Source organism: Thalia democratica, chromosome 9, assembly GCF_965202585.1.
Source record: "Thalia democratica chromosome 9, ktThaDemo2.hap1.1, whole genome shotgun sequence".
Lineage (NCBI taxonomy): Eukaryota > Metazoa > Chordata > Thaliacea > Salpida > Salpidae > Thalia > Thalia democratica.
In genome coordinates, this window is record NC_139173.1 from 14,853,394 (window position 1) to 14,880,894 (window position 27,501).

The 27,501-nt window shown below is 27.8% G+C and overlaps 1 protein-coding gene across 1 annotated transcript in view; it reads right to left on the reverse strand.

Annotated features, from left to right (window-relative positions):
* The window catches only part of LOC145843916 (cilia- and flagella-associated protein 157-like), a 29,165-nt gene extending 12,533 nt beyond the window's left edge, over positions 1-16,632 (reverse strand). The window contains exons 1-4 of the mRNA XM_082951191.1: positions 16,463-16,632; positions 12,626-12,794; positions 2,777-2,911; positions 1,622-1,743 (exon numbers count right to left, since the gene is read on the reverse strand). Coding sequence (XP_082807317.1) covers positions 1,622-1,743; positions 2,777-2,911; positions 12,626-12,794; positions 16,463-16,608 — 572 coding nt within the window. The 5' untranslated portion in view covers positions 16,609-16,632. The remainder of the gene's footprint in view (positions 1-1,621; positions 1,744-2,776; positions 2,912-12,625; positions 12,795-16,462) is intronic.
* Positions 16,633-27,501: the final 10,869 nt, after the last annotated feature.

Here is a 27,501-nt window from a genome sequence, read left to right on the forward strand (position 1 = left end):
GTAACAACGTGTGACTGGTTCAAAATCAATAAAATATATAAGTATCCATAAAAAAGTCTTCTTTTACTCAGAAAATATAGTTTATACATACAGTGATATAAATGGTAAATATAGTGAAAACATAGTTAACATACACCCAATTCCAAACGTTCAGAAAGTTTGGCAAAAATAAACAAATTTTCGAGAATTCTAAAAAAGCTACATATAGAGCTTCCGTACCAAAATCTATTAGCACACAACTTGATTTTAACATTTGAAACTTACGGTTTTTTATTGACTATCAGACTTTTTTTATCGCTTTACAAAACTCAAAGTAACTTATGAGATATAAAAACCAAATTAAGTAAGTCTAATAGATCAGTTTCTTATTGAAGACGAAAACGACTGTTGTCTTCTCCTCAAACTTTAAATTTTTTTATTTTGTTTAAAAGGCAAGTCAATAATAAGGTATAAATTATTTTACTTCAGGAAACACTTATCTTCGAAAAACTTACGTTTATTTTTTTAATTTTAACTCTATAAACAGGGTTTTAAAAGCAGTTTTAGATTATATGCCTCTATTTAGACCAATATTCTCTAAATTCATTTTATAATCGGCCTCTTTGCCAGAAATTTAAAATAAATCTCCCCACCTGTTATTAAAAATCAAATTGTCAAACTTCGTTATACAATGGCGTTTTGGAACTTTTGAAAATTCCATAAATTACATATTTAAACATCTGGGTATGAGTTTACAATGTTTAAGTGTTAGTGTACAAGTGATAATTCTGAATGTACTTTTTAACATATCCTTTTCTGATCAAAAACAAAACATCAGCAAAAGTTTCCAGAGCCAAAGCTTAATCTTTGAAGTACTTGAGTCAAGCTCAAAATTGGTTTACAACTGAGCGACGAGTTTCAATATAAATAATGCACATATTTTTGAGACGGCCGGACGTCACTACTCATGTGAGCGAATGGTTGTTCCGTAGTTAAACATGATATATGTTTGTAGGTTGACGACTATAACTTTATATAGTTACGACTGAGTGATGAGTTTTAATAAGAACAAAACTTGGCTCTCGTTTAACCTAGAGCTTTAGTCTGATGATGAAAGTGATATGATCAAAATTTGTTTATTTCATTTATAATAATCTCTTTGTATTAAATTTAAAATTTAAGTTCTTAATTTAAAAAAAATAAACAAAACTAGTTTTATTTATTTTTTATTTTAATAAACCAAGCTTCGTATACTTAATACGATTTTTTTAGACTTTAAAAATAGACTTCGTTATTTTGTCCTTTTTTAATGGACAAAGAAAAGCGTCAATAGTGTACTGCAAAAGTGGCAAAAAAACAAAAACTCAAGTAATACTAGTAGCCGTGAAAAGAAAACATAATCTGATAACTTAACTTTCAAAATAAAAACTAACTACAAATTGAACAGTATAGAACTTTTTTTTACCGTCAAAAATAAAATTAACTCAGACTCATTTATATTAAGATCAAAAACTAACTTGAAATTTCCTAAAAAATATTTTTTTAACTAACTCGAGTTAACTCTGTGGACTTGAAACCCTGCTATAAATGATAAAGTATATGGTTTTTAAATAACAAATAGTTATTAGCAAAACAAAAAAACCTGTCTTTGTCTACAACAGCTTTTCTTTCAAGGTCATACAAAATTTGTTTGTGTTTTTTTTCTTGTTCTAAAAGTTGGTTTTCTAAATCTTCTAGGTGTTTTTCCATTTCTTCTTTTTTAGTCTAAAAAAGTACTCAGTTAGCATTAACTAGGACTGAAGAACTATAAATATTAAGAGTTAAAGCCATAGGGGAGTCTAAATTTTTTTTTACAAAAATCAACATAGGCTGAAAGCTAAAATTATGTATAAACAAGATACTTTCATAGAACATAATAAACTAATTTACTTTCAAGATATAGTCAGTGGTGTAAAAGTTTCCGATTCAAACTAAATAAAGGGACATCTTTCATTGCCCATTTTCACGGAATTTTTAAAAATTCACTAAAAATATATCTTTTTTTTTCATTTTTTAAGCAATCCTCTAACATTTAGGAAATTTCCCTTGCATTAAAAGAAAATTTATAATGTAAAAATATAAAAACTTAAGATTTCTGAGACAAAAACAAAACAAAAAAATATTTTTCTCATTAAATAAACATGTATATATTTTTACTCAAAACTAAGAAAATCTTATAACAGGGTTGATTATTACTAGATTAAAATTAAACTGAGAAAATTTGAAAGCAACTTTTTAAAAACTGTAGGATAAAATAGATTTATAACGCAGTAGTTTTTTTTTCAACTCATTACATCGGTCCTTCCATAATGAATCTATAAAACTCTTCGACTTTTTACCCTTATATCTAAACACTAACTTGAATTTTACGGAGTGGTAAAACGCAAGCGCTATTTAAGTTAAGGATCTTTAAAATAAGATCAACAATCAAAAACGTATCCAACAAGATAAAGGTATAAAATTTGAAGTGAGCTCCTTAAAAAATTTAGGGGAAAATAAGCTTTTTAAATAAAAGAAGTATTTATCACTGTATTCCTTTTTACCTTTAAGTACGCATTGAACTCCTAAACTTTGATTCACCTTTCCTTTAAAATTTGATCATTGAAAAAAAAAGGTAAAAGGCAATTGGTAGCTTGTTTAAAAATCTTCAAATTGCGTTAAAGTTGTAAAAAACTGATGTACCCTCTAGGGTCTTAAACAAGTTTTGGTCTAGTTTTACAGTATTTTAAAATCGATAAACAAAAAGAAAAGTTCAAACTTTAAATTCTTCCAATGCAGCTAACTTTCCACTCAAAAAAATATTTTCACCCGTCAATTGGTCTCGCATTTCTTGGAATTCTCGTTTAAGTTGTGTAATCTGGGTTTCAAACGTTTCTTTCTCTTGGTCTTTCGCCTAAAGTTAACTTTCAACATATATCTATAACATTTTAAAAGTTAAGTATACACAATAAATACTTGTAACAAACAAGAGTAACATGCAAGTATAACAAGCAACAAGTATTTTTGCAACAAGATTTGCAGTCTAACAAAAAATAGATGCATGTAGAAAATATACACCTTTATCTGATAGTTTATACTTTTATGTTAATATAACTGAACAGAATATAAATTAAATGACAAACAGCTGAACGTAGGAAATGTGCTTTATGTGGAAAATTTGGGAGTTATAAAAAAAGTATGATAAATAAAAATAAAACAATACTTAAATTGCAAAAATTATGAAATACATGCTAAAAAGTGTAATATATGCAAAGAACTAATTATAGGTCAAACAATAAATATTTTTACTAAACAATGGAACATACACAGAAACACTTGGAAACATAATCAAATCATGAATAGAAGGACCAACTTGCTTTATTTAACATTATAAAAAGTTTCATTAATAATACATACCAGGGACGTAGCTAGCTCAAAAAAGTTACGAATCTGCAAAAATCAAAACATCTGAAATGACGTTGTGACTTTAAAAATGGAATGTTTAAGTATGGGTGATAACTGTATACAAGACAATTTATTTTGCTCCACACCCCCTATGACTTTTATTTTGCTTTATGTGTTGCCACTTGTGTAAATCCATAAAACTTTCATTGAAAATAAGTATAAAAAAATCACAATTTAACTCAAAAGTATTTTTATCGTTTTCAAAATCAAACATTTAAGGTAGTTAATAGAAACAAGATTAAATTATGCAAATTTTTGTAACTAAAACTGCATGATTTTGATTATTGAAGTAAAAGCTACAGCTTCCATTAGAATCAATTTTGCAATGCAGCATTTTGACAAATTAAATCTTTAACGCGCTAAATGTATACAATTTAGATGTATATTTGTTTAATTTTTACAACACTAAAAATGCTAAAGAGTACATATATGTCAAAATTATCTCTCAGGAGTGCATATGTAAGTATAGATCAATACTAAAAGCTAAGAAAATGGAATCTTTTCAAGCTGAAATAAAAGCATGTTTTTTCGCACATAGGTATACGTTTCTGCAGAAACGTACCAAGCTACGTGCCTGATACATACTATAAAAGAATAAGCATATAGATATAGTAAAATTATTAGAGGGACCATTTAGAAATAGTTTAGATTTTGTAAAATAATGGTGGATCAAAAAAAACTAAATCAAGGAATTAATTTAAACAATTTGTTCAAACAATAACTCAAAAAATTATAAATCAACATACAAAGTTTTCACTATTTAGAAGGTTTTTTTTTCTATTTTTTTCAACAAGTGTTATCTATGGTTACCGTAGTTACAGTAACCATAGATTTACATTACAAAACTTTGATAAGTACAAAACTTTAATGAGAGTTTGTCTACTCAAATTCAAATAAATTTTGTTATATTCTTTTTTCAGTTATACTTGAATATATATTAATAAGCCTTAAATTTAAGTGAATTATTATTTCTTTTACATATTTAAGTAATATTTTAATAGATTTGAATTTTATTCCTTATCTAAATGTATCTAAACTAAAAAATATCTTTATTATATTTCTCTATAAACAAATAATTTTCTACATAATTTAAAATGTTTTAATAAATGAAATATCTTTGAATCTGTTGTTTTTATTTTTAAAGAGTTTAGACAGATTTTTTCAATTGGTTTTTTTGAACCAATTGTAACGCTATCTGCCCTGCGTTGTGATAATAGTTAATAAATTTACAAAATAACTAGTTGTAAACACTGACAAGTTTAAATTTATTAAAGCACTATGACGTTTGCTTAACGACGAATTTTTAGTACAAAATGCTATTCTTGTTGTAGCAACGGTCAGTTTTATTTATAAACTCTTGTTGATGACATTGAATTGGAACTTTTAGTGGATTGCAGTTGAGTGTTTAAACTTTTGTAAATTTGTTACTTTAAAAGAAGTACCAAATTATAGATTAAACTTTGTTGCTTATTGAAGAAATTATTAAATTATTCTTCAGCTTTATCAACTTTTTGTATAATTTTTACTTGAGTTAATACGTATTTTTTAAATCACATTTGTTATTAAATATTGTTGATTAAACTGTGCTGTATAAATTATAACCGGTTGTTTTTAGTTTAAGCTACTATTTAAGTGATTACTATACCATTAGAATGATTAAGACTAAGAAGGGCTTAAGACATAAAAATAAGTTAACGGGTCATGCGGATACTGAGCCATCAGTATCCGCTGACTTCAATGGCGACTCTGACTTGATATCGAACTCACAATCTCCCAGCAATATTCAAGCGACAATAAACAGCGCTCATGAAACAGAAGTAAGCGCGCAGACTAGGGACAATAATGAAATTGTAGATTTTAATGCTATAGATGAAGTTGACTTAGACGTTGAGGATTTAGCTCACTTACTAGAGCAAGCTAAGGTTTTAGAGAAAAAAAATAAACTAAAAAATGAACTAAAAGCTATTTATAGAAGATTAGATACCAATAAGACCATAAATGACAGCGGCCTCACCCTTAACAATCACACCTCGCACGCTTTAGGTGAAATGTCAACACAAATAAGTTTCAAGAAAAAAACTCTTGAAAATTGTAAGCTTTTTCAAAAAATTGATGCCGTACGCGATCCGGCTGTGGAGTTACGTTTTTTTGAAGACCGGTGTACGGCTTATGGTATAACATCTGAAATGGAGAAGTTTGAAATTCTCCAGAGAATTTGGCCCCGTTCAGATATAATTGACTTCGTTGAAACACACGACGAAGACAGAACTTATAGCAGTCTTGTTAACTTTTTACAAGGGAAAGGAAGCAAATTGCCTCGCATATTAGGTGCAAGCCCATCATGGCCAGAGCCAGTTCAATTCCAGGACTTGTTTTTGGCAGCTAAGCAATGGGCAAAGTCTAAAGAGGAAGACAGAATTAAATACTTTATGCACAGACATGCCCCTAATAATTTAAAAAACAAAATAAAGGAATGTTTTGGGCTTGAATATAATGAGTTTATTAGGCGCACGGAATTTATATGCGACATTGAAGAACAGAGGGTCTTTGAAAATGCTAAAAACTTTTCATACGAACCTCAGCGATTTAAGCACAATAAGAGATATTACAAACAAAAATGGCATGAGAACATTCCACAAAAAAGGGAACATTTCCGCAGCTATGAACACAGTCGTAGTCAGGGGTATTTCGGGGAAGGGTATAACAAGCGCACGAATTACGAACAAAACGCGCTTTGTCACAAACATGCAAAGTTTGGAGATAGGGCAGACTATTGTGCTGCAGTTTCAACTTGCCCTATGTCCCCGTTACGGCAACAACACGATCAAAAAAACGATTTCCCATCTTCAAAACAATGAGAGGACATGAGGATGGGAACAGAGTTCCTCTTAATAAGCCTGTAGAATCCGTACCAATTCGTCCCTCTGCCAAACCATGGCAGCCTAAAAAGCCATCACCTGAAACAAACTCTCACTCTCAATTGCGTAATGATATCACGACAAAACCAATTGTAAAAACTAATTGGTCGTTTGCTATTTCAAATAAATCGTCTATAAATCCAAAAACCTTGCCTCAAAGTCTATTATTTGCAAAGGACAATGTTACAAACGTTCTTTTCTTAATTGACTCTGGATGTGAAGTTTCTATATTGCCTAAGAATCTAACAAATGGCATAAACCACTACTTTAAGCCGTTCAGTAGAACTATAAAGGGTATTGGCGACAATGAAATCCACCCCATAGGGAGTGCTTGCGTTGACCTTAAGCTAGGTAATTTAAAAACCATTAAACATAATTTTTGGGTTACTCAAGAGTATAGGAGTTATGGCATTTTAGGTATGGACATTTTAATGTCAAACAAACTGTTAATATGCCCTTTCACGTTAGAATTGACGCATCAATTGTCTAACAAAACGACTAAACTGTTTAGGGCCGCTGACTTGCCTGCGTCGGTAGTTGTGTCAATTAATACGGGGGAAGTTAAGGATAGTAATAACATAGCTACGTTAGAGACCAAGTGTCAAGCACTACTGTTGAATTACCCTGAGCTTACAAAAACTCCTGATTATACTGCTCCTAGAAAACACAACCACTTTCTAGAAATTATAGTTGACAATTATAAACCGCGAATGATTAAGGCGCGAAGATGTAATTTAACTTGTCAACAAAAGGTAGATAAAAATTATTCAGACCTAATTGCGAGAGGTGCTGTTGTAAAGGGGGATGCCGACATGTGTGCATCACCAATCACGGTAGTGCCCAAAAAAGATGGTGATTTGCGTATTTGTGTTGATTATACAGTTTTGAATGCCCACACACGCCCATTTTCATACCCGCTACCGCGCATAGATACGCTCTCGGAAAGAATTCCGGGAGGTACCCGTTTTTTCAGCACGTTAGATCTTAAAGAAGCTTACTATAGCTTACCTCTTCATCCAAACTCACGAAAATATGCTGCTATCATAACTAATTCCGGGGTATTCGTCCCTAAGGTGACTTCTTTCGGGTTGCGGAATGCGCCAACACGTTTTCAGCAGTTTATGGACAGTATCTTGTCCTCTTGTGGGGCTTTCACTTTTGTATATTTAGATGATATTCTTGTGTTTTCAGATTCCGCGGACAGTCACATATCACATTTAAAACAGGTTTTAGAAACATTATCGACAAACGGTTTATTTTTAAATCAAGCAAAATGTTCTTTTGCTAGAACCAAGGTAGATTTTTTAGGTCATACAGTAGGTGTTGACGGGGTTGATGTTATGGAATCTAAGGTAGAAGCTATAAAAAAATTACCCTTACCAAACACGCGCAAAGAGTTAAAAAGGGTAATTGGTATGATTAATTACTATCATCGATTCATACCAAACTTGGCCGAAGTAATGGCACCGTTTAATGAAATTTCGGGGGGATCTAAGGCAAGCAATAGGGCAATTATTAAACTTACTGATGGCCAAATCAAAGCTTATCATGACACAATAGCTCTGTTAGTTAAAGCAGCAACAATAAGCTATGAAGACCACACAAAACCCCTAGTTCTCTTCACGGACGCTTCCGACAGCCACGTTGGCGCAGTTCTGGAACAAGAAGGGAGAAATGGGGGAATGCAACCGCTTGCGTTTTTTTCAAAAAAGCTCCCTCCATTTAAGCAAGTACGTTCTACTTTTTATAAGGAACTTCGCGGGGTGTATTTGTCTCTTAAGCACTTTCAAAGCAGAATATTGGGGAGATCCTTAATAATACGTACTGATAGTAAATCAGTAGAAAGGGCCATTAAAAACGAAATGGGTAATCATTCTCCAGCGGAACAACGTTGGATATGCGCAATCAAGGAATTTAATCCAATAGTAAGGCATATAGATGGCCATGATAATGTAGTAGCAGATAGTTTAAGCCGACCCCCACAGTCGGCAATGCATGTTCGTGCGTATAACCAGGATTCTGATTTTGTTTATACGTCTGAGTCAGAGGCTGAAGACAGCGAGTCTGATTACGGTGATTTAGACGGTGAAGAGGAAATTTTAGGTAGTCCGTTAAATGAAGTGATCGGGGAAAATACGACTAGCTTAAATATGATAAATAGGGAAGTTATTGCGGTCTTGCAATGTAATGAACCGGGGCTAGTAGATACCGCACGTAATATGAAGAAAACGGTCGAATATTTACAACCAGATAATTTAGCGGTAGTGGTAGACGAAAATAATAAGCGAATCATTCTGCCCGAATCTATGCGCCTAACAGCATTTAATGTGGCCCATGATAGGTTGCACCTGGGAATTGATAAAACAATCGAGTCTATTGCAAAAGACTATTACTGGCCTACATTAATAAAAGATGTGACTCATTGGGTCAAAAGCTGTGTGGTATGTCAAGCGACCAAAGTAACAAGATATAATCGTCCAAAAATTGGTTTTTTTCCAGACAATACGGAACGATTCCAGTTCGTTCACATAGATCTTGTCGGTCCTTTAAATGAGTCATTTTGTAATAATAAGTATATTTTAACTGCCAAAGACCGAGCCACAGGGTTTCTTGTAACTATGCCGATCACAGATAAGAAAGCTTTGACTGTCAGAAATGCTTTTTTTCAATGCTGGGTGGGTCCATTCGGGGTCCCTCAAGTTGTTGTTTCTGATAACGGTCGTGAATTTGTTAACACCGTGTTAACCGAAGCGTTCGAGCAGTTAGGAATAGATCATCGTTTGGTATCCCCATACAGCCCTCAATCTAACGGTTTCATCGAGAGGCAACATAAGACTATCAATGTTGCACTTCGCGCGTTATCTGATAAGACAAACTGGGCTTTGCATTTGCCTCTGATAACGACAGCTTTAAACAATACCTTCGTTGAAGGTTCACCTTATACCCCAGCTCAATATGCTCTAGGGACGGCCCAGAATCTCTCGGGGAGAGTAATGTTCGACAAAATTGAGGGTACTGACATTATCACCACACCCAACACTCTAGAAACTAAAGTATTTTTGAATATGATGGCTAAAATTGGTAGGCAATTTAAGCGCCACAATAATAAATCATACTATGAACCAGGGATTTTCGAATGCGAATGGGTTTGGCTTAGGAGACAAAACAAGCGAAAACTTAGCACACTCTACCATGGTCCATATAAAGTGCTTTCTTGTTCAGAGCAAAGTATGATTATTCAAAAGAATTCTGGGTTGGTAAAGGTTTCTATAAGGAACGTGAAAGCGTATGTTCCCAGAGTTACAACTTGTGAGGAAACTAAAACATACAATTTAAGGGAACGAGAAGTCCCCATAAGTTATGCCGAAGCATCTAGCTCAGATGAATTCTAAGCGTTCATTCGGCGTAAGTATCTTTTTTTTTTTACTGCTTTTAAACGTTTATGTATATTTAGGGGTAGTGAATGGAAAACAACTGGTTATAATTTTATTTTCTTTCTATTTATTTCTTTGGTAACTAGTTTATTTAATGATTTATTAGTAGTTGATTTTTTTTTTTTTAGTTGTTGCAATTAAAATATTATTTTTTGGTTAAAATACCTGTACAAATTTAATAAAGTTTTTCTCTTCTTTTTAATTAATTTTTCTTTTTTTTATATCTTCAAAAGTGGTTAATTTTTAATTTGGTACTAAAAAAAAAAAAAAAAAAAAAAACTGACAAGTCATGGATTCGTGACATTTTTGAAATCACCAGCAGTGTCTAGAGAAGTGTGACGAGTTGCAGGCGGGCAACCTGTTTCAGCTGCAAGAGAAAAGAAGCAGTTTCATGAGTTACGTCAGTAGTTGTTTAGCAAACCAGTATGTTCGATTTTTCTTTCCTGTCTACTCATGACCTTGATGCTTATCATTGGAGCCTGGCCAAGAATGCCAAAAAAGGATAAAAAGAAAGGAAAATGTAACGCTATCTGCCCTGCGTTGTGATAATAGTTAATAAATTTACAAAATAACTAGTTGTAAACACTGACAAGTTTAAATTTATTAAAGCACTATGACGTTTGCTTAACGACGAATTTTTAGTACAAAATGCTATTCTTGTTGTAGCAACGGTCAGTTTTATTTATAAACTCTTGTTGATGACATTGAATTGGAACTTTTAGTGGATTGCAGTTGAGTGTTTAAACTTTTGTAAATTTGTTACTTTAAAAGAAGTACCAAATTATAGATTAAACTTTGTTGCTTATTGAAGAAATTATTAAATTATTCTTCAGCTTTATCAACTTTTTGTATAATTTTTACTTGAGTTAATACGTATTTTTTAAATCACATTTGTTATTAAATATTGTTGATTAAACTGTGCTGTATAAATTATAACCGGTTGTTTTTAGTTTAAGCTACTATTTAAGTGATTACTATACCATTAGAATGATTAAGACTAAGAAGGGCTTAAGACATAAAAATAAGTTAACGGGTCATGCGGATACTGAGCCATCAGTATCCGCTGACTTCACAATTTTATTGTATTAAGAAAAATAGTTAACTTTTTCCGGTATTGTTTCATAATAACAACTTTCATGTCCTAGATTTAATTTTTTGAGGGTAGGAGTCTAGTTTGCATACTTCTACTACACATTAAACTATACTGTTGTAGATGTTTTAGTTAAACATTTAGCTTTTACATTTAAAAACATTAAAACATTTTTCTTAATTTTTCTTAGTTGAAAATTTAGTGAATTTGATTGAAAATTATAAAAGTTTATGTTTTATTGATGTTGGACTTAACTTTTATTAAAGCTATTTAAATATTTGATATTTAATAAAAACATCAGAAAGATATACAATACTTTTTGAACCTTATTACATAAATTTTATACATTTAAATGACTCATCAACTTTTAAGAATAAAGCATAACTAAGACACAATAGTTATTTTATTATGACAACAACAATTTAGCTATAGAATTTTTATTTGTAAAATGTAATTTATAGCACATCTTAAACACGGCAAAATATTGCAATAAGTACAAAAATTACACCTTGCAATTTCAATGGAACTATATTTTGTATCCACTAATGGGCGATATCGGCTCTTCTGGGGCAATTTTGACTAACATGGGATTATTTACCAGTAAGGGCAAAATAGTTCATCAGTAATTAGTTAGTAACTATTGATGTCTAATAAAAAGAAGCGATTAATTCTAAACTTCTGCCAAGTGAGCAATAATAAAAATGAATTTAAGAACCCTGTTTAAACATTATAAATAAAAGAAAAAAATTGTTAGCAAATAAAAATATAACAACAGGGTTAAAAAAATGTTTTTGACAAATTTTTTCCAGGTTTTCAAAATTTACTCCAGGGTTTTTTAAGTACACATTTTTGGCTTTATTTTTAGTTTAAAGTTAAAATTAAGGTAAGAAATTGTGTCATATAGTATAAAAACATTGAAAAGATACTGTAAAGCTACTTTAAATGTGTTTTTTTAATAAAAATTTTGTTGATGATGACAAAAATAAACTATCTATAAGATAAATGTTTTGTGTAAAATCGAAATTTTAGTACTTACGATGTTAAAAGTATTAAATCTTCCGGGTTTTTTAGTGACTTTTGTTCAAAATTCCAGGTTATTCGAGGTTTTTTTTTTTAATTTCTCAAGTTCTAGGGTTTTCCAAGCTATTCCAGGTTTTTTGGCAACCCTGTAACAAACAAAGAAATAACTTATTCTACGAAGTCTACGAAAAACCATTAAAAACTATAAAATGTATCAAGTAAAGAGAATATTTATAAATAATCTTATAACTATTTACAACATCTTTTACTACAAAATATTTTAAGCGTTGTTTTAACTTAAACAAGAAAGATAAGTATAATCAACATATACTATAATTTAAACCCTAAATAACATTTGTAAGGGTTGTATATTGAATAAATTAATTTTGTTTAAATAAGGGTAACATAAACAAACTTACATTTAGCAAAATACAAAAATCATTATTTTAAACTAAAAGTGTTTATAAATTTAAATAGAACTTTTGACTATTAAGTCTTACTACAAAATTATAAAAAACTTTTTTATAATATAAAAAATTAGTATAAGCTCCCGCAACTCTACTTCTAGCAATTTGTCACTAACAGGAAGTACTCCTTTTTCAAAACGAGGTTTACATAAAAGAATTCAAACATTGTTTAGTAAAAAGCACAATGCAATACTAATAACAGTAGATAAGGTTATTTAAATTCTTTATAATAACCTGCTGTAACGCAGTCAGACGTTCTTGTAAATCAGCTATCTCATCTTGTCTTTGTTCTAAAGTCTTTTTAAGAAAACTGACAATTTCTCGCTTATCTTTTTCAATTTGGCCATAAGTTTGCTCATGTCGATTAGCTTGAATTTTTAGCTCATCACATCTTTCTTGATATCTGTAAAGATTAACTTGAGCATATGTTATAGAAAATCAAATTAACTATATTATATAGTACCACAAAAAGCGTATTAATAGCAATATAATAAACTTTATAAAAAACATGTACTTATTTAATGAGATGATTTTTTTCTATTTTTAAAATATTATCAAAATATAATTAAAAGATCAAATGGATAGAAAACATGTAAGAAAAGTTTTAAACCAATTATGTATAATTGAAAACATAAAACTTATTATAAACACCTAATAATGAAACTTTTCTAGGGAACTAATAACGTAGAGTTCTTTTTGATAAAAACTCTTTTTATGAGCCATTGTGAAACTCATATAAGCTAAAATTATAAAATATAATAAAATCAAATAAATCTTAAAAAATATAGGTCATAGCGTAAATATTACTTAACTGACAAAAATTAAGTATGAGTCAATAAAACATACAACAATTAAGAATTTAGGTTTGAAAAAAAAAACTATACAACATGAACTTTTTTTGAGGATGATTAAATAAAATATAATGAGTAGAATAGTGTATAAAAAGTTTTAAAAATTTATTAATGAGAGTATAATACTTTATAGCCTAATATTAAAAGCATAAGGAGTAAGGCACTTGTTTTAGACCTTATATTTAATATCTTTAACTAAGCTAGTAGTTGCTTTTTACGGTTTTGTAAAATTCAAATTAGTTTTTGAGATATAAGGGTACAAATTTGGAAAGCTTTATAGTTTTTATATGGGAGGAATAAAGTAAAAAGGCAAAAAAGACTATTATGTTAAAAATTTTATCTTTTCTTACAGTTTAAAGTAATCTTTCGGAAATTTTCTCAGTTTAAACTTAACTAAATAATAAACATTTAAAATGTAAGATTTATTTTATTTTGAGTAAAACTATTTTTTAATAAAAATATTATAAAAAATATATTATTTTAAAATTCAACTTGTTTTTAATTCTTACAATAGGATATTTTCTATTAAACCAAGAAACATTTCCTGAGAATTTGAGATTAATTGACCAAAAATGAAGAAGAAATATTTTTAGTGAATTTTTGAAATTTTTGAAAAAATTGGCAATAAAAGTCTTATCTTTATAAAAAAAATTTACACAACAGACATTAACTCAAAAGTTAATAAACATGTTATTGTTCTGTGAAAAGTATCTTAAAATATATAATTAAAGCTATAATTATATAAGGTCTAATAATTTTTGTTTAAAAAATTTTTAATATTAATATATTTAAAAATATTTACCCTTTATGGCATTAATATTATAAAATAATTGCATTAAGGCAATAGAGGTTTAAAAATTTTTTCTAAACTTTTCCTTGCAACATTTCCTGAAAATTTAAGGTATTTACACGGTTGCCAATCTTTGAGTCAGAAAACTGTCCTGAGTGGCATAAATTTCCCTGAGTCATCCTGAACCAAGTTTTTTTCAAATCCTTAAAAAAAAATTTTTTACCTAACTCATGTCCATTTTTCGTCTTAATAATTAAAAGGAAGGTTGTATGTGTATGCTTTTCCATTAGATGTTCACTAAACTTATGAGAAATACTGTTTTCAAAAACTAGACAATACTAATCTTTTTACTAAAAACAAGTATATATAAGTTACAACAAACAACTTTATCAACATTAAGGACATATAAAATAAAATAACTTCACTAAACTATATAAATAACTAAAATAATAAAACATATTAAAACATTTTAAGGCATAATTAAATTTTTATATCTTTAAACTGTTTTAGTTTAATATAAATCCACATCATAGTAAATAAATATTTCACATTTAAAAAAAACAAGCTGAAAATTATTTCTAAGAATAGTAAAGAACTAGCCTAAAGGCTAAAAAAATTTTTAATTGCAATTCAAAATAAAAAAAAAACAAGCTCTTGAACAAAATTGGTTAAACAAAATAACAAAATATTACAACTAGATCAACTAAATCTCACCCTAGATTTAGAAAAATATGTCCTAAAATTTTAATAAAATCTTGAACTGTCCTAGTCATCCTGAGTTTAATAAAAACTCAAAATATCTTGAGTTGTCCTGAGTACCTTAAGAGTGTGGATTAAACATAAGTTTGCAAGTTTCACAAAGTTTGGTTCTTTTATTTTAATTTTTTTTTTTTTTTTTTTTTTGTTAATTGAAATTTGTTAGTTACTTAGTTTTCAAAACTCAAAAACTACCTCATAAAATATAGTTTTACCTAACACCAATCAATTTATTTTAATTACTTTTCCTAAAATTAATCTCTTTTGTTTGAAATAACTTTAAATTAAAAACCAAATATCAAAAATTTTTCTTAATATAACACTTGACTTATAGATAAATGTTTAGACTTTTAGCTTTTGTTTCATTATGATAATTTGTTTTGCCTTTTATTATTTGTTTCAAGTCTTAATGGAATCACTTTTTTCACAATTTGATCTTTTTTTTTTTTTTTTGAGTTTTAACTAAGCTACAAGTAGCTTTTTAATGATTTTGAAAATTCAAAATAAATTTGAGATAAAGCCAGTGAAAGTCAGAGAGTATAATAGGTTCCTAGTGGAGAGGCAAGCTAAAAGGCAAAAAAGGACCCTTTCCCTAAAAATCTATCTCCTCTGTTTTTTTAGATAACTACCTAAAAATTTCAGGGAACATTTCTTGCAATATTTAGAATATTCTGTTGCAAAAGATTGAAAAAATATAAAATTTTATGACAACAGTAAACAGAAAAAACTGTTTGTTTTTCTGTTATTTATCATAAAATATTTATGTTTAAATTCTTACATATGTTATAAAACTATATGAAGTAAATGCTGAATATATAAGTGCTGAATATATATTATAAAAATATATTTTATTCAACAATGGTTAACTCGAGCTTACTCTGTTTCACCTAGAAGGATCTTCAGAGCCTTCTGTGCTTCATAACATTTTATTGTCACTTAAGAAAACTTTGAAGATCCTTCTAGGTGAAACATTGTAAGCTTGAGTTGACCGTTGTTGATTAAAATATATTTTTATGTTTAAATTCTTAAAAAATTCGTTCCTAAAGAATTTTCTAAATATTGCAAGGAACATTTCCTGAAAGTTTAAGGTAATTATCTCAAAAAATGTAGGAGAAGATATATTTTTAGTGATTTCTATCTATTTACTGTTTTAGTTTTCTTCTCTAATAAGGAACCTATTGTACTCTGACTTTGACAGACTATACCTAAAAAATCATTTTCAATTTTTAAAATCTGTTAAAAGCAACTTGTAGCTTAGTTAAAACTTAATAAAATAAAATTAAATTGTGAGAAAATGTTTTACTACCCCTTCCCTATGCCCTTAACCAACAGCAACTAACAAATGAATCAATTAGCAGTTCATTTATTGACTTGTATATATATTTTTTAATCATTTATTAAAGTCACTGATGAGCTCTTTGGGCTGAAACTATTTTGGTACTTTTTTTAAGTTGAAAATATTTTTTATCTTTCTAAAATGTACAAATCTTTTATCGTTTTAATTTAAAAATATAAACATAAGTCACTCATTTAAAAAAAGTTTATTAAACTAAATTCATTTTTATTGTTTTTTAGCCAGTCAAAATGAAGTAAAAACTATACCATTAAGGTTATAAATGTATATATTTTTTCCTAAACTTAAGTAATTAGGAACATAACTTTGATAATTTTTACCTAGATATTTTATCTTCCAAATCTGCTATTTGTTTTAAATAGAATGATTTTGATGCTTCATCTACTGGGGGAGTATCTGGTCTTAAAATTGGCTCTTTTTTCTCTTTGTCGTTTTTTTTATTGCTTTTTTTCCCTTTTTTAGCCATTATTTATAGACATTACAAGTTCAAGTCTTAAATAAAATAAAAACTAAGTCATAAAATTTAAAAAAAACTAAGTCATAAAGTGTTAACTTATATATAGACTTTTATTACTACACTTTTAAACATTTAAGCGTTAAACAAGTGATAATTCCTTAAAAATTACTATTAAAGAATTTACATATAGCAATTCAAATAAAATTTTGTATATTAACTAATTTTGAAGTAATTATGTTAATTTAGAATATATTTTATCACAACTTTTTGTCATTATTTTCTGTTGATAAAATTGGCTTCAAATGACAAATAGCAGCACCACCCCAAGCAGATATACAACACTAGATATGCAGATAGAACAAACTGTAGTTCACCATTTTCAAGGTACCCAAATAATATCTCAATTTTGAAATCATAAAACAACTTACTAAAAGCTTAGATTTAAGGTAATTTAAACATGCATTCCAATTCAACTTGTCATCTATTACCACACCTAAGTATTTAACAAACATAATCACTCTGCTCAATCACAAAACCATTTACCTTAACACTGAATTCTTTTTTTTTTTTTTGAGGCTCATTTTTTAGGTTGAGAATACTTTCTTAATTAGCAAAAACTTTGTCTTCCAATGATTAATCAATTTATTTTTACACATCTATTCATCAATTTTTCTCAACTCCATATTTATAACAGTATTCACATGGTCAGAATCACAATGTTGATGACTCAGGTAAGCATCATCTGCAAGCAATTTTAATTTAATATTTGTAGCTGAAAGTATGTCATTTATATACACAAGAAACAACAATAGACCAAAACAAGTACCCCTAAGTATCCCAACATACAAAACTTCAAGCTCATATACATTTTTTATATCAGTTGACTTACTTCTATACTTTAAATAACTTTTAATTTAACACTAAGCATTTTATATTATTACATTTAAGTTATAACATTCTATTTGAATAAGGTGTAATATATAAGTAAAATAGAACTATTTAAATGAATATGAGTGAGAGAGTTACTAGTGCTTTGTTGAAAAGATTGATTGAGAATTTGACTTTAGTGCATAAAGAGTCAACTGATAAGCTTAATACTCAAATGAAGGAAGTTACTGATAAATTAGCCGGTTAAAAAAAATGATTGACTCCTTGCAGCATTCACTTGACTTTTTGTATTCTAAATTTTATGATATGCGGACAGAGAATGAAAAAATGAAGGATGATGTAAAAACAGTGAAATTGGAAAATGAGAGATTAACTAAAAAGATGTTTGATATAGAGGAAAATGACAAGCTAGCAAACATTAAGCTGAATCAAATTGAAAACTGGATGAAAGACAACAATGTTGAAATACAGGGTGTACCAGTTTGTGAAAATGAAAATGTTGAGATTGTTGCTATGAAGGTTTTGATAAAAGTAGATCCAAGAATAGAGACATCAGTTAAGAAAAATTAGGCGCTTGAGGACCATAGATGGTGGAACTAACCTAGAGAAGAAGGAAGGAAAGAGAATGTTTAATGCCATAATAGTTACATTCAAATCTCGAGATCAAAAAGTTAAAGTAATAAAAGAAAAAAAGTAGTTATTTAATGCTGACTTGAATGACATAAAGGCAGAAAGGGTTTATCTTAATGAAAATTTGTCAAAAACTAGCAGAAACGTTCTTTATCTTGCTAGAAGGTTTCAAAAAGAAAAAGGTTGGAAATATGCATGGTCCTCAAGTGGCACAATTTTGTTGAGAAAGGATGACAAGTCTAAAGTAATTGTTATCAACTCAGTTGAAGATATTGAAAAACTGCAGAACCAACAATAAGTTATTTGTTTATCTTTCCTATATTAAAAAAATATTATATGTTTAGATGACTTCTTTAAAACTTAAATTAGATAGTTTAGTTAATTTAGAATGTGTTGCAGGGTGTGTCAAAATGATTTTTAACCCCCAAATGTGGATTCTATTTGTTGTGACAATTATGAGAGATGGTTCATGTCCAATGTTCTGATTTAAATAACTATGAGTATAATTTTTATAGATCTAATAAAGATCATTTTTATTGTAAAGACTGTATGGTGAGTATGAATTAGTTAAAGTGGGAAATAATGAATATTGTAAAATTTGTTATAGAAAATTTTCTTCTTCAGATGAGTGCTTGTATTGTGAAGGTTGCTTTATATGGATGCATCATAAATGTTCCACTGCATGTAAAAAGAGTTTAGTTGAAATGAGTAAAAATGGTTTACCTTTTTTTTGAAAAAATTGTGAAATAAAAAAAAATGTATGTTATAAATGTAAATTGCCTTGTAAAAATTTGAAAAATCATTTAACCTGCTTTTTATGTTCTAAAAGATGCCATGTTGAGTGTGCAACTGAAAAAAATATAAAACTTTGTGAATATAAAAAAGATAATTATAAATTTTATTGTTATGACTGAAAATTCTGTCTTTCCTTTTCAGAGTGTGAATAATTTAGATTATGATTATTTTTCTAAACTTAATAAATCTGCTTCTTCTAAAAGAAAAGATGAGTGTTACTTGGATTTAAATGATGTTAAATTTGGTAATAAAAATAGCATTAGTATTGTTTACATGAATATAAGGAGTTTGATTGCAAATTTGTATAAAATTGAAGAATTTTTGGATTCAGTTGAGGGTTTGCCTGATGTAATTTGTGTATGTGAAACTTGGGTGACTAGTATGAGACCTTTTATTGGTAAATTGGAGATTGATGAGTTTGTGAACAGAACTTCTAACAGTAATCAATCTGGAGGTGTTGCTTTCTTTGTGAAAAATTGTCTTGACTACGAGGTTGTAGAAGATGTGTCTTTAAACCAATGTGATGTGAATGATATGATGTGTGGATTAATGTTAAACTTGGAAACAGTAAATGTGTTATAGTTGGTAATTTGTATAGACATCCAAGTTCTGTATTTGCTCTTTTTGAAAAAAAATTTCTTTGTGCTTAAGATTATTTTTGTGAGAGAAAAAAGGATTATGTTATTGGTGGTGATGTAAATATTAATTTGCTAAAATGTGTCCGGCGTACTGTTGACTATTTAAACTGTATCTCTAGTGTAGGTGTAAAACAATTTGTTAACTCTCCAACAAGGTATTCTGCTGATTTTTCTTCTTATTCATTAATTGACCATGTGTACTCTAACTTTGATTGCAAAATTCTGAATGTTGGTGTGGTGAACTATGTCTCCAATCATATGCCTCTTGTGTGTAAAATTATTTGTGAGAAGCCTAAAACTGTAACTTTTAACCAGAAATATGTTCAAGATTTTAGTTCATTTGATGTTGGGGTGTTTTTAAATAGCCTTATAATGAAATTGCAAAATATGAGGTTGTATGCAGAATGTTGTGAAGGTGTGAATAAATGCTGGGATGAGTTTGAAGCTAATTTTAGTGGAACAGTTTATCATCATGCTTCAATTAAAGTATTAAATAAAAAAGAACAAAAATTAAAAGCTAAACAGTGGTTAACAAAGGGTATAATTAATTCAATCAATAATAAAAACTTAATGTTTAAATTTGCAATAAAAGACAAACAAAAAAAATTCTGTTTCATTTAAAAAATATAGAAATTTACTTAATAGAGTTATAGAATTAGCCAAACGACTTTACTTTAAACAAATAGTTAAGTAAAATAAAGGTAATAGTAAAAAGTTATGGAAAATTGTAAATAATATTGTCTCCACTAAATCTACTTCGAGCTGTAAAATAAATGGTGTACTTGACGAGAGTGGTAAAATTGTGAGTGACCTGAAAAGAGTAGCAGATTAATGAATAAAAATTTTGTTAATATAGCTGACAAGTTATTAAATGAGAGAAAGAATGATTTTCATAATAATCTTGAGTTTTGTATTAGTTTGGTATGTAATGATTTTGTATTCAAAGAATTTACTAATAGTGAAATTGAGATGTACATTAGGAATATGAGACCAAATAAAAGTGTGCAATCCGATGTGCCAAGTATACGATTTGTAAAACTAGGTGCAAAAGTTATTGCTCCTTAACAAATGTGTAGAGTATGGTGTGTTTCCTGAGTCACTTACCAATTTACAAGTCAGGTAAAAAAAGTGATCTTAATAACTATAGACCTATTTCTCTTTTGTCTCCTTTTTCAAAAATTTTTGAGTCCTTAGTGTGTGAGAGGTTGAATTTTTTTTTCTAATGATGTTTTGCATAAAAAGCAGTATAAACTTTTTGTATAGTACAAGGTTTTAGGAAAAGTGATACAACTGAGCTGGCTGTGAATCAGATTGTGGATGAGTTGATTGAGGCTGGTGAGAAAAAGTTAGTTAATTGTTCTGTTTTTGTTTAGATTGAGCAAAAGCATTCAATACGGTAAATCATGAAATGTTCTTGTCAAAATTAAAAGGTTATAACGTTAAAGGATCTATGTTAAAATTACTACAAAGCTACTTAAATAAAAGAAGCCAAACAATTTGTTACTATGCAAAAAAGGATAGTGAGGTATGTTTGCCGTGTGCCTGCTTTGAATCCAACAAACCCACTGTTTGTGAAAACTGGTCTGCTGAAATTGAATGTGTTTAAATTGCAAGTTTGTAAATTGGTGCAGAATAGTATGACTGGATTTGATGTTGAGCATAAAAGTTTTACTCTTGCTGTTCTCTTCACTCACATAATACAAGGTTTTCTAAAAAATTAAATTTCATAACTGAAAGACCTAGAACTAGACTTGGCCTAAACTCCATTAGGTATTTTGGTCCAAGGTTTTGGTCTAGGGTCACAGAAAATTTAAAAAACTTAAAAAAAGATAAGTTTATATGCGGTTATAAAAATTTTCTATTAACTTGCTACAAGAAGTGAAACTTGAAAGCTTATAATCATATGCCTGAGTATATTGTTTTATTGTCTTATTTTTTGTGCATTTGTGTATAAACTAGATTAATCATATATTTTGTTTTCCTTGTTGATTTTTGTATAAATTTAAGTTTAAATGTTTTATGTTATTTACCTTATTTTTATTATATAAAGGAACATTTCTGTTAAGATTTTCTACTTTTTCTAATATAAGTTTCTTAAGAGAGAAATTATTTGTCAAGTTTTTAAATATTGATCAAGATTTGTGTTAACTTAATGCTAGCAATAAATTACATAAGATCTTCTTTTAGAAGTTTGTTGTTTTGTAGTTATTGTTTTTAAATTAAACTGCTTAATGGTATATTGCTACTTAAATTTTCAACGGCTAATAGTGGAATCACTTGGTGGCAGTGATATCATAATGGATTGTTGCTATTGTTGTTTTGTTCAGAACGTCGGCAGCACTTGCTTGGGGATTTGAGCTTCTGATTTTCCTACACTTAGTGGTTTTAAATGTTGAGATTTTAACCTTGTGAGTGTTTGCCAAATGACATGTCACCAGGGTTTTTTTTTCAATAAAGGGTTAGTATTAGTTTTTATTTTTTTATTTTGGTTAGTTAAAAGTTCTACTTGTTTTTTTATCTATAGATAGATTTAGTTTTTTTTTTATTAAAAGGTAAAATTTTTCTTAGTTAATTTAAAGATAGGGCAGGTGGAATAACACATGATGAGCTCAAACTTACTTGCTTGACCTTCAAAAACCGTTTATTGTTGTAGAGGGGAGAGTGAGTTTCTTCTGATGTTTTTCTACCTTAAAATAAAAAAAGTTTTGTTACTAAAAGTTAATGATTCCCTATAAAAGCTATAGCAAGATCTGAGAAAACAGAACTACATACTTTTTTTTCACTAGCCTCAATTTGTTCCTCAACAACCTGATTTACTAATTACTCAATCTACTATTTTTTTAAACCTATTTTGTTTGCAATGCAGTAAATTATTTGACAGAAAGTATTCACTCAGTCTGTCTCACACTAATGACTTAAAAAGTTTAGAAAAGGGAAACATAAGCGAAATAGGTCAATATTTATACAATTTTTTTAACAATTTTTATAAACTGGCACTACCTAGCATTTAAAAGAGAGACAGGAAACACACCATACTTAACAAATTTATTACACATTAGATAAAGAGATTTTTTTGCACTAAGCTTCACAAAACAAATACTAGGGACAAAAGTACGCACAGTCTTATTAGGATTCATCATTGTCATATAACTTTTAATTTCACTGGCTATATATTTTTAAAAACAAAACTATTTTTCACAGAATCAATAGAAAACTCATCATAACCACGAGCAACATGTATTTTTTTCTTGTTAAATCATCCACAATAAACACAAAATTTTAATATACTACTATAGTACCAATTTCTTTTGGTTTATTGACAAAATTACCATGCACATCAAGAATAATTACCATTGATTTTAGAATGAGAAATAAACTTAGTAGCAACAATATTGTTATTATTTTTTACAATTTTTTACTGTTTGTTTTTTTTTTCACAACTTATTTAAAATAAAGTTTTATGGAGCATTCAATAACTGTATTTAGCATATTTCAGTAATTTTGAATATAATAATTATAATAATACAAATAATTGAAGTTTTTTGCTATCTCTTTGATAACAGACTTGAACATCAGGTTTTTCTTTAATTAAAACCTTTGATAAACCCTTTGATAATCAAAAGTTTACCTTTTATTACTTGATCTTTTTTTGTTAAAAAAAATATTATTGGAGCATGATAAAACACTGTGCTAGCAAAAACTTTCTCAAAATCATTTCAATACTCATTTACATCTTCACCTTTTGTAATACTCATTCTCAATTCACCCAAGTTCGCATAAGATAATTAGAAAAGACTCCACCATCAAACTTACTGAGATATCGAACAGACTTTAGATAATTCCTTACATTTTTATTCTTTTCACGATTAATTTCACAAATAATAGGCATACGATCTGATGTATTATAATAATAAACTAAGCCTTACAATTACAAATATTTGAAAATAAGTTTCAAACTTAATTTTAAGTACACATTAGTACTTAATAAATGTCTATTTGATTGCGGAAATATTTTCAACTATTTTATATAATTTTGTAGGCCACAATATCTTTTTAAGTATATCTGGACAAGATAATCTTTTTAGCTAACACATTGGTTTCCAGTGTTGTTTAGGTAAAAGCATTACATGTCGTTATGACAAATTTGTACTATTGCTAATAAGTTCATTTCATACAGAATTTAGAGACTATCGAAGCATAAGTTGTACAGACCAGCGGCGTGTTTTGACTGGTTTCCTGTTTCTTGTGAACCCTATGAAAAAAAAAGTATAAGAAAAAAGCCTAGATTATTCAATAAATACATTATCTAATCGGATATTTTACATATTTAAGTAGATTTAGCTCTGCTTTTTTGCTAAACTTTTGAATAATTTTAATCTATTATGACGTACTTATAAAATATTTTATGTTGAACAAAGTAAAAACTGTATAATAATGTTATAATTCAAAAAGATGCACATAATTGAAAAATGAAACTTTTGATACAAAATAAGCAAATCAAAAATGTTTAAAAAACTAATTTTGAATGTTAATCCAACTCAATTGGTTTCATTTATAACTTTAGAAACTTTCACTATATATTTCGTTTTCAAAATTAATTAAATTTAGTTACTAATTTTGATTAGTTCTCGTGTTCATCGTGTTTTGATTAGTGTCGTGTTAATAAATATTTTCGTTATTCATGTAAGCTTCACTTTCTAATGCAAACTTCTGCCTTGTCATTAAAAAATAACCTAATGTATATCATTTAATTGTTATACTAAAATAAAAGAATTTTATTACTTTTCAATTTTTTTCTTTTTGTTTAACTAGTATTTTTTTAATTTTTGAAATTAAAAATTTATGAAGATAAGAAAACTTTAGACAGTTATATAATAGACATTCATGAAAATTTCTAAAGTGTTTATTAAAATCTACCACACATAATAAATTGTTTTTGAACAAAAAAATTGTGCTACTCACTGAAAAAAGTCTAGAGACGTCTGTGCTACTTATTTTTTTTTTTTTTATATTTCTAAGCAGAAAAATACATTCTAAACAAAGAGTTTTTCGGCTAATTGTTGCGTACTTAACTGACAGTGCATACTGCATACCTAAGAAATGCGTACTTAAGCTGCAAATTAAGAACAAAAAAATGCGAACCCCTTTTGAAAAAAAGCTAGACACGCCTCTGGTACTGAGGTACACATATAAAACAAAATAAAATAGAGAACTATTTTTTACGTAATAAATTATTATACGACAAATACTTTATTTTTAAAACTTTATTATGTCAAAAATCGAACAAGACAAAATTGCAAGACTAGTACTTGTGGTAATATTTAACTAATAGTTTATACAAGTTTAAGTGAAGCAATTAGTCTTAAGTTAATTTATACAAACAAAAAGGAATATGTCTTAAAATACTTTTTTTTAGTGACAGTAACTAATATATAATAAAAAATACATAATAACAATATATATAACACAAAATTGATGTTAGGTATTGAAATTTTAGTAAATTTTTTGGAACTTAAAAAGTGTTTTTAAACTATAGCTGAGTAAAATATTTTATTTAATTTAAAACATTAATCTTAAAGTAAAATAACAAATCAAACTAAAAAAACCTTTTTGTTAATAAGTTATTTAACTAGCGATGTACACTAACAAACTTTATTTTTGAGTCCTATAAATAGTTTATTATCATTTAAACGACAAATCGAGTTGCACACCACTTGGATACCTTTTAACGTCTTGTCTAACTCTATAATATACATTAATACCATCTTGTTTATATTAATACTTCTGTAAAAAAAATAACAAAATTTATTTGAATTCATGGAATCTGATAAATCCTGATTTATTGTCATAAATCTAATAAAATAAATTTTAACCTTTATTTTAAAGCTTTTATGAACTTGAAATATGTAACCTTGTTCAAATACCAATGTATTGTAACTAAATTAGACTATTAATTCAGTAGTTTTGTTCAAAAGTTGCTTTTATTCATAATTAGTACTAAGATTATGTTTCTATTTCAAAAATTAAATTTTTTATAGTGGAAACAAAACTATATAACTTTAAATATACTTAAAAACGTAAAATATTTTGAAACCATTATTTTACCCTTTTTTTTAAATTATGATAAAAAAAACTAATTGCGGTCATTAACCAGCTTGTCTAACTTTTTAGTGCAAACATTTTGAAAACATCATCTACTTAGTTAGCCAATGACTAACTCGCTGTAAAATAAATTTGGGTAACAACAACAAATCATTAACATGGAAATGTTAAGACTTAATGGTCTCACCCACTATATATTCAACCAAAGTATATTTTTCGTTGGCAAACGCAACTGCGCAACTTTGCAAGGGCAAAATTAGTTTATATGTAAATGGTATATGATAGCTGTTTATTAAGTTTTGTACATTAGTTAATAAAATTGTAAATTAAACTGAATAGAATTCTTTTTAGCCGCAATATGTGAATTAACTAGTTATTTTTTTAACGTTTCACATCTAGATCAACTGTATTAGAATTATTAACATTGGTAAAGATAAATAAAAAGTTTCCTTTTTAAAAGATAGTTTTTGGAAAATGTTAACAAGCTCTAATATAGTTAGTAGGAACAATTGTAAAATATTTTAGTTTATTATTTTGTAAAAGTAACTTGTTTACCGAAATACATTTTGTTATAGTAATTAGCTTTTAACAGTTTTGAACTATTTTTTAAATTGACAATGTCGGTAGCAAAATATCTTCCAAGTTTTAAAAAGCTACACGTTCAAAGGTCTATTTTTGGTTAAAAATTAAGTTTATGGTAGAAGTTGTGAAAAATAGTATTATTAAACTGAAAAGATATGTTCAATCTTCTTTAAGTGTTTTTGTTAAATATTTTTTTTTTAATTTTTAATGAAAATTTTTTTTATCCATATAACAGATTTTTTGTGTCAAATTTAAATTTTAGTACTTCTCATGTAAAAGTTTTTCTTTTTTTTTATTGATTTTTGTTCAAAATTCTAGGTTTTTTTTTTTAATTACTCAAATTACAGTTTTTTTTAGCCTAATTATCTAATAATTTTCTAAAGTACAAAACTATTATATTTTAGGATTAAAAAATATTAAGTAAAACTTTTTAATTATATGTGTTTGTAAAACACATAGTAACACGATCAAAAATGATCAAATTGTGAAGTTTAAAAAGGTGTAAGATTTATAAATGCAAAACCCGCATATTAACAAATCGAGCCGTAGCGTAGTGGCTTAATGTGGCGACATAAAATTATTAAGATCATGGGTACTTGGGTTCAAAGCCAGCCAATAGTAATTTTTTTATGTGCTCATTTACCTTTTCTATAAAATAAAATATTTATGATCTATAATCAAAGATGTATATTTCAAAGATGTATCACAGATTCACACAATTTTGTTGTAAAAAACAAACACTAAAAAATTATTTATTTTTTTATTTCATAATTAATACTATAGTACAGATAAAAAAATATTTATTAAATTAAAACCTTATTTTTTGCACAAAACTATTTAAATATAACAAAAGTACGAACATGTTTTAATTAAAATGTACAGAAAATAAACAAAAAAAAACTGGTAAAATACTAAAAAATTTTGACTTTAATTGTAAAAAAAAAATTGTGTAGAAATATACTTTATTAACTTTTATACTGTTAAAAAATTTTTAAACAAAAAATTTTTAACGAACACCTAAAAAATTGAAATATACTATTATTGATTCAGAAAATTTTTACAAAATTTTGTTGCAGAAAACAAACACTAAAAATTCATTTATTTCATAATTAATATTGTAGTATAAATAGACCTATAATGATCAAAATGAAGTTTTATTTTTTTGCACTAAAAATTACTTAAGGATCACTTTTTTTCATCAAAGACATTTAAATAGAATCAGAAACAGTAAAAATATTACAAATTTTTTTTATAAAATTAAAAAACT